This window comes from Myxine glutinosa, chromosome 13 (assembly GCF_964187855.1).
Source record: "Myxine glutinosa chromosome 13, kmMyxGlut1.1, whole genome shotgun sequence".
In the NCBI taxonomy this organism is placed as follows: domain Eukaryota; kingdom Metazoa; phylum Chordata; class Myxini; order Myxiniformes; family Myxinidae; genus Myxine; species Myxine glutinosa.
Window position 1 is genome coordinate 46,262,696 of NC_136273.1, and position 16,175 is coordinate 46,278,870.

The 16,175-nt window shown below is 43.4% G+C and overlaps 1 protein-coding gene across 1 annotated transcript in view; it reads right to left on the reverse strand.

The window, feature by feature from the left end:
- The window catches only part of LOC137438913 (potassium channel subfamily T member 2-like), a 463,350-nt gene that overhangs the window by 40,456 nt on the left and 406,719 nt on the right, over window positions 1-16,175 (reverse strand). Inside the window, exon 20 of the mRNA XM_078767009.1 lies at window positions 1,828-2,000. Coding sequence (XP_078623135.1) covers window positions 1,828-2,000 — 173 coding nt within the window. The remainder of the gene's footprint in view (window positions 1-1,827; window positions 2,001-16,175) is intronic.

Consider the following 16,175-nt stretch of genomic DNA (forward strand, 5'->3'; position numbering starts at 1 on the left):
CCAATATAAACATCATTAAACATCATTCGTATATAAACATCATTAAAAGTAAATAATGACCTCGGCCAAAGTTCAAATGACATTTAATCTCTACATGAGAGAATTCCACATAGCTATTTGGGCGGTGAATACGCTAACAGATCGCTGTCTTCATCGATCTTGCCAAGGCCGTAACACCTATCGGCTCAAAATCCTTTTAACTGTTGATTTGGTAGTTTTTACAATGAAGGAAACATTAACAATGTTGTTAAAAGTTTATTTTGTGATTAATTTGAGTTATGTTGTTTGGAATGAAAAAGGAGATATCAAGTTAAAGAGAATGACGACATGCCGTGATGGTTTCTAATTTCTGAACCTGAACTTCGCGGATCACCATATGCAGATTCGCCACGGTCCCACGATCGATGTTTCTATACGTGAACGTACCCGTTTGTTTGCGAACGGGTACGTTATTCATGGAAGTCCTTCACGAGTTTGCTGTCCATGTCTGACGTGCGACTGAAGGTGCTACAGGAATGTGGAATTTATTGGTTTCATGCTTTAGCATTCGCCGTATCTGCATTGCCTGTTTGCTTCTGGCCTCCCACCCGTGCATAGCACGGGTATCTCCTTAGTATTTATGATTGAATTTTTCTGTTCTTTCAACTTCCACATTGTTTGCTTTTCTTTCATAGACAGTTCTCTGGTCTTCATCTTGGTTTATGCCTCCTGACTGCAAAGGCAGACTCCCAAGGCAAAAGCAAAGGCTAAAACTAAGACTAGACATTCACAGCTCTTTTATGTGTGAACAATCAATGCAAGAAGAAACACCTGTCAGTCATTTGTTCCAATACTTAAGAGATTAACTTCAGAAAGATGAACTTTAAGTTAATCTCTTCCAATACCTACTGTATGCTTACCTAAAATGGGGAGACTCGACATAAAAAGTGCTATTGTTCTACAATGGTAAAACATACATGCATATAAATACCAAGAAATAAAAGCTGACCTTCTGTATTCTTGCCTCATATTCATCTTTTGATCTCAAATCCAAATTTCCTGAGTAAACAGCAATAATAACAAATTTGACTTTACTGCTCCAATACTTATGAAGGGCACTGTACATGTGGTGGGGGGAAATAGACTAGGACAGACAAACCCAACATGTCATGTGTCACCATGTCACCCTAAAAAAGCACTGGTTGATTTTTCAGTCCTAATAGATTTTTGGCATTTTCAATTTCATAAGACTGTGGGTGAAGATTTATTTGTACTATTTTCAATAAAATACTATTCCACCTGCAACATTTCATTTGTTTAAGGCACGCGTCCCAAGATTCCTGGGAGATTTAACATTATGCTGAGCGATTGCAGTGGAACAAAGCAATAGCTTGAAGATTTTTTAAAGCTGGATATTTCATTTTTTTCAACCGTATTTTGTCACAGAATACATGAAAATATAACTCCCTGCTTATCGTATGCCCATAAAAAGGATTCATTTTTCTTTAGATCTCCTGTTATCATGCCGGAAGGCACGTTGGAAATGTTCCACAAATAAAAATTATATCCACAAAAACCCTGTAACCAATGCTTCATCAAGGGAGCTGTTTCTAGACTTCCACCAAATAGATCTTGTTATGGACATTATATGTTGATGTTGAAAGGTAAATAAGAGAAAGTGAAAAAGATGTCCTTCCTTCAGATTACCAGAAACAATGATCCCCAATGGAAAGTGTGCATGTTTGTATTATTTGAAACATCATTCTTGGACAGGTGTCAGCCTTAAAGCTTCGTCAGCAAGAGAAAATGAGGGCTTTCCAGAGAGAAAGGTTAGAACACAGCACTTACGGATTGTCCAAGAGAAGGACGATAGGATTGAGCTCTTTGCGAGGCCTGTAGTAGGCCCGCAGTGGAACGACGAAATTGTATAGTCCGTTCCCAGCTGTTTCCACGGAGACGATGATGATTTTATTTTTGAACCCATATGCCTTGGCATCCTCAAAACTGTTGTGCTCACAGCCCTATGTGGAAGAGGTGGTAGAGATAAAAAGTATGTCATTATTTGGAAAGAATATTCCCCTGAACGGTGAAAGGACACAGTGCGTAAAAAGAAGCCTTCTCAATACAAGTGAAATCTACTACACAGTAGTAGTTAAGACATTTGCTTTATATAGTATGAGAGCAAAGATGATTGGCTATAGAGTGGTACATTGATATTAGCCAGGAGGTTTTTAAACATGATAGAGAGGGGCACACTACAACCTTAACAACTGATGACAGATGCATCCGGGACTATGCAGGCATCAAGTCAGGCGGTAAGTACCCAGCTCCCAGGGGAGTATAGGCGGAGCGGGTAGGTGGTTACATGTGTCTGAATTCAGCAGATGCTAAGACCATTTGGTGGTCCAAATGTTACATCTAAGCCTTACCGACGAGACAACTGTAATATACAGCATAGGCAACCCAGATACCACGTTTTAAAAATTTATTATTATTATTTTTTTGTATACAGAATCGAGGCTCGTGTTACAGCTAACACCTTTAATATCAAAACATGCACAGACAAATAAAACATACAATGAAGGGAGCGGGAGACAAGAGAAGGAGAGAGAGGGAAGCACACAAGCACAACAACAGAAGAGAACAGGGACGTCGGTAGATCTGTGGAAAGGAGAGGGCTGGGGGAGGAGGGAGGGGTACAAGGTATAAAGCAAATGTACACTACGAGGAACTTCAGAAAAGAAGTTGGGGATTGAAAGAGGCGGATTTGGGGGGTTTTATCGGGGGTAGAAAAGATCAACATTTTGGATGGTGGAAGATAAAGGATGGTGGTGAGCAGCTGTTTTAAAGACCTGGAGGGAGGAGAGGGATTGAAGAGAGTGAGGGAGTTTGTTCCAGAGGCAGGAGAAAAGAGGAATGAAAGAGTGAAGGTGAGCAGAGAGTCTTGCTTTTGGCAGTTTCACCAGAAGAGGGATGCTGGCAGATCTTGTGCGTCCTGCAGGAATATTTGGGGGGCAGAGTACAGACAGGGCAGGGGGAGCAAGGCCAGAGAGGAGTCGGTAGAAGACAGAAAGACCACCAACCTGCCTGCGGTGAGAGAGAGAAAGGCCCTCAGAATCAGCTTCATCGCAGGAGATAGCAATGATTCTGAATGCTTTGGTTTCAATTGCGTGAAGCTGAGCTAGGTGTGAGACAGGAGCACCAGCCCAGAGAGGAGTGCAGTATTCCGGATGAAAGCTTTGTATGTGGTGAGGAGCACAGAAGTGCCCAGACGGCGACTGGCTTTGGAGGCCAGCTTGGAAATGTTGTTTCCCCAGGAAAGATCATGGCAGATAGTGAGACCCAAAAGCTTGAGTGACAGAGCTTCCACAAGGCCACATGAGGTGGGGGCTACAAACTTTCATCGACATTCGCGAATGTATCGGCCATATATGTATATATATATATATATATATATATATATATATATATATATATATATATATATATATATATATATATATATATATATTGACAGAGCGAAGCGATCCCAGCGACAAACGCATCTCGTCATCGGTCGACTCCGCAACGGTTCATGGTTCCATCAAACAATCTTTCCCCAGGCGTATCAGCTCCTGGATATAGTGCTCCTGGCTCTCCGATGCTTCCTGGCGCCGAGTAGCCAACATGTGTCGACCGTACAATGCACTTCGTTGCCGGACGTATATGCCAAGCAACGTCGTCACAGCTGCATCGTAAGTGGTACATTGGGATATGTACCCGTAAAAAGTGAGGCTGACATGACAGGTCAGAATCGATAGCTGCTGCGGCTCGGTGAGATCCGGAACCACCGCGGTGTAATTCTGAAGAGAGTTGTGCCAATATTCCCATTGGTCCGTGGCGTTCGTAGCCTGAGGGTCACCCGAGAATACCTCCAGGCGAAGCAGCTTCTCCATGGCTCCAAGCGTAGCACTCGAGTGAATAAAAATGTGGTGAAATGAAACGATTCACCAAGAACTCCAAAACTGTGAGCTTTTATTCACTCGAATGCAACTCATCTACAAAGAGAACACAAAAGCTAATAAGCAAGCATCTCTGAGCACTTTCATTACCATTACGCTATGTCAGAGATATGTACTGTGATATTGCTCTGAAATATACATGTTCTTTTCATCATATATTTGTCTTATTCTTATTCAACCCGGGCGAAGCGGGGTACCTCAGCTAGTATATATATACAGCTATGCTCCTACCTTGGTGCCAAGTATATATAGTATATATATATATATATACTAGCTGAGATACCCCGCTTCGCCTGGGTTGAATAAGAATAAGACAAATATATGATGAAAAGAACATGTATATTTTAGAGCAATATCACAGTACATTTCCTACATGACGTTTTTTCACTTTTCAATATCTCAAAACCTCTGGGTATACAACATTTCTGGTTTTCTTACTTGGTGCCAAGACATAAAGATTGCTTGGTTTTTGTTGCGATATATATATTGTTGCTGATCTCAGCGCCAGCCTTTTCCCCTTACCAAGGGGGGATTAGTCCCCTTGTCTTTGACTAGCCCACGCGACCCGGGACCGATGACGTCCTTCCCGGACAGCGTGAAGTAGGGTCTTAGGACTAATCACTATTACCTAATTACTCACGCTGACCGGAAACGAGGAAATAAGCCCCGCCCGAATCACGGGTGTTGGTGGAAACGCCGAGCGGTAGCGAACCCATGACCAGAGCCGTTATCAATGACTAAAACCCGATCCCAGCGGTTCGTAATCGTGCCACGCTTACCCAATGGAGGAAATCACGGAAACGGTCGAATTTGGAAGAAAGTAATAACACGATTTATTTACACTTTGTACAATAAGAAGAAGAATAAAACACAGTGCAGCCTTAAACAGTCTTAACTTATCCCAAGACAAACGGGCCCGTTCACTCTCAGACACACTCAAACGGGGTTGCAGACAAACAGGTTGATGGTCCAGGGATGGCGTCCAGGCAGTTCGCTCTCCGGTCGCCAACTCGCACTGCGAATAAGTTGAATCAGAAGGCCAGGAGCTCTCCACGTGTCGTTTGGCGCGCACGGGATTATTACAGGGCGAACGGTAGGGCTGGCTTTGGCGGTTACACTTGCGGCTCAGCCGCGTATGTAATAAGCGGACAGTTCAATAAACGCGAACAATGCACTTCTCAATCAATGGCCTCGAAACTGTCATGTGCACGCCGGTCCTCTGAGTGCTCCAACAAGGGCTTGGCTTCAGTCCTCCCAATACAGTTCTCTTGCAATTCGAGCGCCTGCCTCTCCCTTCTCATAACTCAGGTCAGTCCTCGTACCAGTCCTCATAAGGGCAGTCCTGTTCAAGGGCTTTGTGTGCTGGCTTATATAGCCTTGCCCAGCGAACCCTCTGGAACTTACTAGATGCTCTTTACCACGCCCTATCATGCCATGCCCTCTCAGCTCTGGTTGGCTGTTGCTCTTACCGTCACCGCCTCTGACGAGCTGCTTGACGCGGCCACACCTCGACCCTCGCGCTCCTCCCTCTTCTTAGGCCTACCTCGTGGTTACCCGACTAGTTTCGAGCGAAACCAAGGGCAGCGAACGATGCTGGCGGCCAAAGCGTAACAAACTTGAGGGAAGCCAAATGGGGCGCGGGATCGAGTTTGCCCATGATGAAAATGAAGGGTGGCCGCAAAATGAAAAGGACCTAAGCTCATTTCTTTACATAACGCAGATATCACTAGGGAAACAAGTTGTCTTTGTCAAGACACTTTGTCAAGTTATGACAAACCTCCCTGCTAATGTCTGCTGCTCTTCTTCTGCTCCAATCGGTTCTTCTGATCATGTGCTTGTCAAAGTGGACATCTCTCTGGCCATTCTCAGAGAGCCTCCTCAGCGTCGACGAGTTTGGCATTTCACTCAGGCCGACTGGGACGGTCTTCAAGCAGCCATCAATCGTCTGGATTGGTCTCCCATCTCCATTGCCTCTGACATCAATTCTTCCTGGGAATTCTTCCAAAGCAAACTGATCTCTCTCATGCACAGATTTATCCCATCTCGCCTTCAGTTGTCTTACCCTTCCTCCCGTCCATGGTACACTGAATCTTGTGGTGAGGCAGTTGCCCTGAAACAACTTGCCTTTGCCTCTTGGAAGGCTAATCCAACTGAAGGCAATCTCAGTTCCTTCCACCAAGCTTGGAACAAGTGTGTGTCTACCCTCAGGAGTGCCAGGAAGCACTATCTCTCCTCACTCAAGAATGAACTCTCAAACCTGTCTCCTTCCTCCAAATCCTGGTGGCGTCTGGTCAAATCCGTTTCTGGTGTTTGTTCCCCCTCCATCCCCTCCCTTACCTCAAATGGCCACACAGTTGACATCGCACGTGACAAAGCCGAATGCCTCAACTCTGTTTTTGCCTCAAAATCCTGAGTCCCAAACCCATCTCTCTCTGTTCCCACCTTTCCCAGTCGAACCCAACTGCTCCTGGACTCTGTGTCCTTCTCTCCTGACAAGGTGGAGGAGTATTTGTCAAACCTCGACTCTGATTCTGCAACTGGACCAGACGGCATCAGCCCACGGGTCCTAAAATCCTGCTCTGCCGCTCTATCTCACCCTCTCTCTGTTCTTTTCACCCTATCTTTTGCTCAAGGTCATCTGCCAGCATCCTGGAAATCAGCTAACATTACCGCTTTACACAAAAAAGGTGCAAAAACAGATCCTTGCAACTACAGACCAATCAGCCTGCTCCCAATTATGAGCAAAGTCATGGAATCCATCATTGCTTCGGATATGAAATCTTTCCTCTTCTCCAATGGCTTGATCTCTGATCATCAATTTGGTTTCAGACCAGGTCACTCTACTCTGGACATGCTGCTTCTGCTGTCTCAACAATGGATGGAGGTCCTCAATGCCAAACAGGAAATTAGAGCTGTCTCCCTTGACATATCACATGCCTTCGATACGGTCTGGCACCCAGCTCTGCTCACCAAACTCTCCTCCTATGGTATCCATGGAAATCTCCATGCATGGCTTGCGGACTTCCTCTCTGGTCGTAGTCAACGTGTGGCCCTGAATGGATTTCTCTCATCTCCCCTTCCTGTTCAGGCTGAAGTTCCCCAAGGCAGTGTGCTGGGCCCTGTGCTTTTTATGGTCTATATCAATGATCTCTCCGACTCTCTGGAAAATCCTCTCTATCTCTTTGCTGATGACTCCACTCTCTGCCGCTCCATTCCTCTTCCCTCAGATCGGCAGTCTGCAGCCTCCTCACTCTCTGAAGACCTGGACAAAATCACAGACTGGTCAAACAAGTGGAACATGTCTTTCAATCCTGACAAATCTCACTCTCTTACTATGTCTCTCCGAAAAGATCGACTGGACAACCCTCCCATCTACTTTCTCAACAATCCTCTCCAAGAAGTTCTGTCACTCAAGCTTTTGGGTCTCACTGTCTGCCATGATCTTTCTTGGGAAAACCACATTTCCAAGCTGGCCTCCAAAGCCAGTCGCCGACTGGGCATCCTCGGTCGTGCGAAGTCCTTCCTCGGCACACCTGAGCTCCTCACCACATACAAGACTTTCATCCGCAGCTCAATGGAATACTGTTCTCCCCTATGGGCTGGTGCTCCTGCCTCACACCTAGCGTGGCTTCACGCTGTTGAATCCAAAGCTTTCAAAATCATTGGAATCTCCCACGATGAAGCTATCTCTGAGGGCCTTTCACTCACTCACCGCAGGCAGGTAGGTGGTATTTCTGTCTTCTACCGACTCCTCTCTGGCCTTGCTCCCCCAGCTCTCTCTCTGTGCTCTGTCCCCCAAATATTCCTACAGGTCGCACAAGATCTGCCAGCAACCCTCTGATGGTTAAACTGCCGAAATCTCGGCTCTCTGCTCACCTTCACTCTTTCATTCCTCTTTTCTCCCGCCTCTGGAACAAACTCCCACACTCCCTTCAATCCCACTCCTCCCTCCAGGTCTTTAAAACAGCTGTTCACCACCATCTCTTATCTTCCCCCATCCAAAACCTTGATCTTTTCTACCCCCACTAATTCACCCCAGATCCACCTTGTTTGAAATTCCAACTTCTTTCCTGGAAGTCCTGGCAGTGTCCATATGTTTATACCTCTCCCACCCCCCACCACCTTCACATGCCTCCCCCTCAAAGCCCTCTCCCTCCCACAGATCTCTCGATGTCTCCATGTCTCTCGGTCCCTGCTTTCAAATGTTGTGTTTGTGTCCTTCCCCCTCTCTCCCCATCTTGTCTACCGCTCCCGATGTTATTTGTTTTATGTGTCTGTTTGTCTTTCTGTGTGATTAATGTTCGCTCTTTCACGAGCCTCGATCTTGTATACAAAAAAAATAAAAAAAAATAAAAAATGGCCTACTCTTACACATACTATGACATAACTAATTCTAATGGGCCTGCGTGTTGCTTGTGGACTAACTATGGGGGGAAAACCTTCAACCTTTAATGATGTTATATGTATAATCTCAAAACCTCAACAATATATATGTATATATATATATATATATTTATGTATGTATATATATTGTTACGTGCTCCTCCCCGACCCCGTGGTCACGGTGTACCTCCGAGCCCCGAGAGGAGTCACGGCAGAAAAATGTGTTATTCCGTATGTCAAAGATTAATGGTGAAGCCACACCAATTGTTACTCACAAACAAATATTGCATTAAGATCACACAAGAATAACCATACAACAATAATATGAATCAAAAGTTAAAGTACAATTAATATCCGATGATGGTACCATCAGTGTTATAATATACACAAAGAATTAAGTTAAGCACCCCCCCCGTTTTTTTACAACCTCGCACATTACAAGTTTGTTGTCGTCAAAACAGTGTAATATACCCATGATATTGCTATATTTTCTGGAGAAGTGATATTATGGTCACATAAAAACATAAGAATCATGCCGTTTTCAATATTTTATTCTGAATAATTTAAGGTGAAATTTTTTGGGAATTTTAGGCATATTTTCACCTCAATTTAAGTATGGAGCTATAGGTCCATCACGGACAGTGTGGATGACGTTTATGTTTTCTAACGTACAGTCATTGTTCTGAGAAGACCTCTAGCGATCTTTGCGTCAATAACGTGTGTAGGACCCACGTGATCGGATCACTGACTCAACCCTACGTCTCATAGACCCTGTAAGCCGTCGTATGCGTTGCTGTGGCAGGTTGAACCCCCTCGAGCACGTTTGGGACATGTTGGGACGACAAATTGCGAAGATGGTCCCTCCAATAGCCAATCTGGATGAATTGGAACGTGCATTACATCGGGAATGGAACAACCTGCCACAGCAACGCATACGACGGCTTACAGGGTCTATGAGACGTAGGGTTGAGTCAGTGATCCGATCACGTGGGTCCTACACACGTTATTGACGCAAAGATCGCTAGAGGTCTTCTCAGAACAATGACTGTACGTTAGAAAACATAAACGTCATCCACACTGTCCGTGATGGACCTATAGCTCCATACTTAAATTGAGGTGAAAATATGCCTAAAATTCCCAAAAAATTTCACCTTAAATTATTCAGAATAAAATATTGAAAACGGCATGATTGTTATGTTTTTATGTGACCATAATATCACTTCTCCAGAAAATATAGCAATATCATGGGTATATTACACTTTTGACGACAACAAACTTGTAATGTGCGAGGTTGTAAAAAAACGGGGGGGGGTGCTTAACTGAATTCTTTGTGTATATATAACTCACTGTGCTCCAAGTGAGTGAAACCAGAACATCCCCAATGTCTCTTATTCCCGGCTTCAAGCCCCAGTTGATTCGCTCCAGCGATTGCTAGAACGAGGTCCAATCGAAACCAGAATCCCGTGCGGATGGCAAGTACAGTCACAGCCGACGCTGCACAAAGGCGCCCTCAAGACGACTGGGAAATCCAAAGGCGCCCTACAGGCGACTGAGAGATCACACCCTCGGGTATGGACAAAGTAACCTTCAAAAAGCCACGTCACACACACGCCCCAGATCGACGTCTGAATGCGGTGACAATGGTCGAAAAGAAACGAAACCGCGAGCGAAGCACAAGTCCTGCGCGAGTCAAAATGGCCGACGACCCGCTCTTGAGACGTACAGGCCCGGCGCTAATTCTCCTCGGAATCCAACGCCCAAAACCTGACACGCAGGTTGATCGATCACAGCGATGACAACTCTGTCACAGGAATTTCCTATCCCGGAAACCCGAAAGTTCGCTAGTGACTCTAGCTCGCCAACGTTCGTTTCAGAACTCGGAGCAACTCGGCTTTCTTGTCCAACTCGACTCACTCCGCCCTCTTTCTTTCCTCTTCTTCCTCTTCATCACCGTCCGGTTCCTGTTTCATTTTAAAACATTCCTTTTACCTTTTGACAATAATAATTGCTATTTCCCTCAAACAACAATAATAATAATACATTGAACCAGAAATGTCTCAAGTGGATGAAAGCCACCACAACGGAAGTGACAAATCCATAACAATATATATAATAAAACACAGTGCATCGTTTTAAGGCCATTTTCCCCGCTAAAGTGGGGGTTGGCCTTGCGGGCCCCATGACAATCATGGTTCCCTGTTTGAGGCAATGTTTTTTTTATGGCCGGATGCCCTTCCTGACGCCAACCCTTGGTCGCCTCTTACGATGCGCAGGGATACGGTGTACCTATTCTAAATCGGGGTACACACCGTGATCATTCATCCCAGCAAGCTGGTACTCAATTTGCCGACCTCGGAAGGATGACAGGCTGAGTCAACCCCCCTGGCGTTAATTCAGCGATCGATCGGGATTCAAACCTAGGATCCTAGGATCCCAAGCCGGCACCCTAACCGCTAAGCCAACACCAGGCTGAGGCACGAAAGAGTGATTAAAAAAAAATCGAACTTCTTTTTTCAAATTTTTCAAATGTTTCAAAAACAAAAGGAAGAGCCACGCCCAAGCTCACTCACCGGCCCCAAGTTCGTGTTCACCGGCCCTTTGGCGTGGCTCTTCCTTTTGTATGCATTTTCTACACATATCGAACATCTTACAAACATATCACTATACATACTTGACTGATATACATGCCTGCTGTTTTTGTAGACTCAGAGAAAGACCTTTGTTGGTCGAAAGCTTGTCAAATTAAAGATCGAAGTCCTGAAGCTACGTCCGCGTCTGATTTAATCTCCCGATTATTTATTCAATGCAAATGAGACGCCCTGCTCGTACTGTGGAGTTTATACTATTTCTCACAGTTATATATATATATATATATATATATATATATATATATATATATATATATATATATATATATATATATATATATATATAATTATATATATATAATTATATATATATATATATATATATATATATATATATATATATATAATTATATATATATATATATATATATATATAATTATATATATATATATATAATTATATATATATATATATATATATATATATATATATATATATATATATATATACATATATATATATATATACATATATACATGTATATATATACATATATATATATACATATATATACATATATATATATATACATATATATATATATACATATATATATATATATATATATATATATATATATATATATATATATATACATATATATATATATACATATATACATGTATATATATACATATATATATATACATATATATATATATACATATATATATATATACATATATATATATATACATATATATATATATATATATATATATATATATACATATATATATATATATATATATATATGTATATATATATATATATATATATATATATATATATATATATATATATATATATATATATATATATACATATACATATATATATATATATATACAGTGGGGAGAACAAGTATTTGATACACTGCCGATTTTGCAGGTTTTCCCACTTACAAAGCACGACAAGGTCTGTAATTTTTATCATAGGTACACTTCAACTGTGGAAGACGGAATCTAAAACAAAAATCCTGAAAATCACATTGTATGATTTTTAAGTAATTAATTTGCATTTTATTGCATGAAATAAGTATTTGATACATCAGAAAAACAGAACTTAATATTTGGTACAGAAACCTTTGTTTGCAATTACAGAGATCAGACGTTTCCTGTAGTTCTTAACCAGGTTTGCACACACTGCAGCAGGGATTTTGGCCCACTCCTCCATACAGATCTTCACCAGATCCTTCAGGTTTCGGGGCTGTCGCTGCGCAACACAGACTTTCAGCTCCCTCCAAAGATTTTCTATTGGGTTCAGGTCTGGAGACTGGCTAGGCCACTCCAGGACCTTGAGATGCTTCGTACGGAGCCACTCCTTAGTTGCCCTGGCTGTGTGTTTCGGGTCGTTGTCATGCTGGAAGACCCAGCCACGCCCCATCTTCAATGCTCTTATTGAGGGAAGGAGATTGTTGGCCAAGATCTCGCGATACATGGCCCCATCCATCCTCCCCTCAATACGGTGCAGTCGTCCTGTCCCCTTTGCAGAAAAGCATCCCCAAAGAATGATGTTTCCACCTCCATGCTTCACGGTTGGGATGGTGTTCTTGGGGTTGTACTCATCCTTCTTCTTCCTCCAAACACGGCGAGTGGAGTTTAAACCAAAAAGCTCTATTTTGGTCTCATCAGACCACATGACCTTCTCCCATTCCTCCTCTGGATCATCCAGATGGTCATTGGCAAACTTCAGACGGGCCTGGACATGCGCTGGCTTGAGCAGAGGGACCTTGCGTGCGCTGCAGGATTTTAATCCATGACGGCGTAGTGTGTTACTTATGGTTTTCTTTGATACTGTGGTCCCAGCTCTCTTCAGGTCATTGACCAGGTCCTGCCGTGTAGTTCTGGGCTGATCCCTCACCTTTCTCATGATCATTGAGGCTCCACGAGGTGAGATCTTGCATGGAGCCCCAGACCGAGGGAGATTGACTGTCATCTTGAACTTCTTCCATTTTCTAATAATTGCGCCAACAGTTGTTGCCTTCTCACCAAGCTGCTTGCCTATTGTCCTGTAGCCCATCCCAGCCTTGTGCAAGTCTACAAATTTGTCCCTGATGTCCTTAGACAGCTCTCTGGTCTTGCCCATTGTGGAGAGGTTGGAGTCTGATTGAGTGTGGACAGGTCTGGAGACGGCTTTGCGGTCGGTCTTTGCGGTCTTTGTGGTCGGAGACGGTCTGGAGACGTCTTTTATGCAGATAACGAGTTCAAACAGGTGCAGTTAATACAGGTAATGAGTGGAGAATGGGAGGGCTTCTTAAAGAAAAAACTAACAGGTCTGTGAGAGCCGGAATTCTTACTGGTTGGTAGGTGATCAAATACTTATTTCATGCAATAAAATGCAAATTAATTACTTAAAAATCATACAATGTGATTTTCAGGATTTTTGTTTTAGATTCCGTCTTCCACAGTTGAAGTGTACCTATGATAAAAATTACAGACCTTTACGTGCTTTGTAAGTGGGAAAACCTGCAAAATCGGCAGTGTATCAAATACTTGTTCTCCCCACTGTATATACATATATATATATATATATATATACATATATATATATATATATATATATATATATATATATATATATATATATATATATACATATATATATATATATATATACATATATATATATATATATATATATATATATATATATATATATATATATATATATATATATATATATATATATATATATATATGGATATATATAGATGGATATATATAGATGGATATATATAGATGGATATATATAGATGGATATATAGAGACTCTACTCGAATATATATATATTCGAGATATATATATATATATATATATTGTTACGGTCCGCGGATAAGGATGTTGTTTGCCGAGCGGATGGCACCGCGGCCGAACAGTTTTCCCCGACTAAACCCGATTCCCGAACGTTGGCCGGATCGCGCCACAGATATTCAATTTGGAAACCTCTAAAGCGACCGAATGTAAAGAGGAAGAAGAAGACGTACAGAAGAGTAACGGGATTTATTATTTACACACACAAGCAAAAGGAGCAGTCAAGGTTATATACAGGGAACATGGAAAAAGCAGGTGACACAGTGAAAATACTAGCTTATCTAAACTGGCTTAATTAATACCCCAAGACAGAACAAACTAAGACGACTCACACGGGGAATGATGATAGGAATGGCGGAGGTGGATGGCTTGGAGGGGGGAGGCCGGTCCCCGGATACCGCAGCACGATCTGTGCGTTTGGCAGCCGCCGTTCCTTTTCGGTCCTGCTCAAAACGTCCGTCCAGGCCCCAAGCTGCTGTGGCTGCACTTTCGGTGGCTCAAGCTGCTGTTGATGCAGCCGCGGTGGCTCAAGCTGCTGTTGATGCAGCTGCGGTGGCTCAAGCTGCTCTCTTCAGGGATCCCTTACTCAACTCTCTTCTCGGTGATCTCTTCGCCGCCACTCTTGTCATGGACCTCTCTCACGGCTTCCGCGTGCGCTCTTTTATATCGCCGCCGGCAAATCAAGCCGCCGGCCTCCCGGACATGCCCATCGGTGAGCTCCTTCGGCCCTGATTGGTGGGCACAGCCCTCTGGCTCCGCCCTTGATGACGAGGCCCAGACCCGCCCTTCTTCCCCAACCTTGCCTCGTGGCCAATGGTGGTTGAAGAAAACCGCCCAAAATGCAGTTGGCCATTGAAATGAAATGAAAGGGGATCTACTCTTATTTCACTTGGTGCAATGGAGTATTAAAATTAATGGGAGACACAGCCTTACCCTAACACACATAATAAGGATATAAGCTACTGAACAAGGGTATTATAGTGTCCTTCAATGTATGCTTTATGGAATTAACTACCGGAACGCCCTTTGACCTTTATACAACAGACTGGAGGCAGGAAGGCGATATTTTACAACAATTTACTATACAATAAAAACACAATAAAAAAAAACACAATCCTCATATCCACAACACTGCACCCTCCTCCTCTTAGGCACGTCCCGGGCCTATGAACTTTAGCTTAGTGTGACACGTAGGTGTAGTTCCCTCTACTTTTAACCTGACCCTGAGTGCGACAGTTTTAAAACATAAATACAGATGTCCCGCTGCTCCATTGCACCCTACCTAACAGACTCACGCCCACAGCTAACCGAATTGCGGAATGGTCTTCAAACTATACATTTACGGTGGGGAGCATTATTTACAATGACGCTATTTTATTTACAAACGCAACCCAGGACCTGTGATTGTTCTTTTGGGGGGGGAGAGACAGTCTGCCCTGCATCAATGCACCATGAAAGCACCCATAAATGCACCAAAACACCCTCAAGCACCAATCGGTGCACAGTCATCATTGTTCAAAAAAAAAAATAACCAAACAACCCCTAACCCTGCTGGTGGTCTCTTGCTCTTCGGCTCCCTCTGCTGGCTTTTACTATTTTCCTGGTGTTGTCATCTTCTTTGCTGGCGGCCTATTGGTGGAATTAAAATGCACCCAACGTGTCCATTTTTTTTTTTTATGGCCCACAGGGGCCGACTATGTATGGTTCACCTGTGGGGCATCGGTGCCCTGTGGCCAAGGTCCGCCAGCAAGATTTTGGGCCTTCATGGCCGGTTCCAGCAGAGGGGCCATGCCCCAACCCATGGGGTCCATAAGTGGTGCTCGGCCACAGACAGGTGGTCCATAAGGTGGTGCATCGATGCAGACAGCTGGTTCTGGGAGTTCCGGGCGCACAATGGTGGACTCACGCATGCTCCCCTCGGCGCCCAGTGGACCACAGGTCCTCATGTGGGAGATAAAGGGTGGGAGAGACAGATGAGCGAGGGGTAAGGTTCCAAGGGTACACATCAATAAGGCAATGCAAGGCGAAGTGCGTACGGAGAGCGAAGTGAGAAAGCTCGTCCCTACCGTACGTCACCCCCCCTGTCACCTACACTACCCTTGCCCTTATCCCATATGTACAAAATCTACACATTACAAATTCGTCACTACTGTCACATCTTCCCCATATTTCTTCTATTCCAAATTCGTCACCACAATCCCTCTAACCAAAATTTGCCATCACCAATTCATCATCAATCCTCATAAGGAGGGAGAGATGGAACATCAAGCACAATGTCACACCCACGTCATGATGCGTCTCACAATCCAAAACATTTGCATCATAAAAATAATAAAACAACCTGGCATGG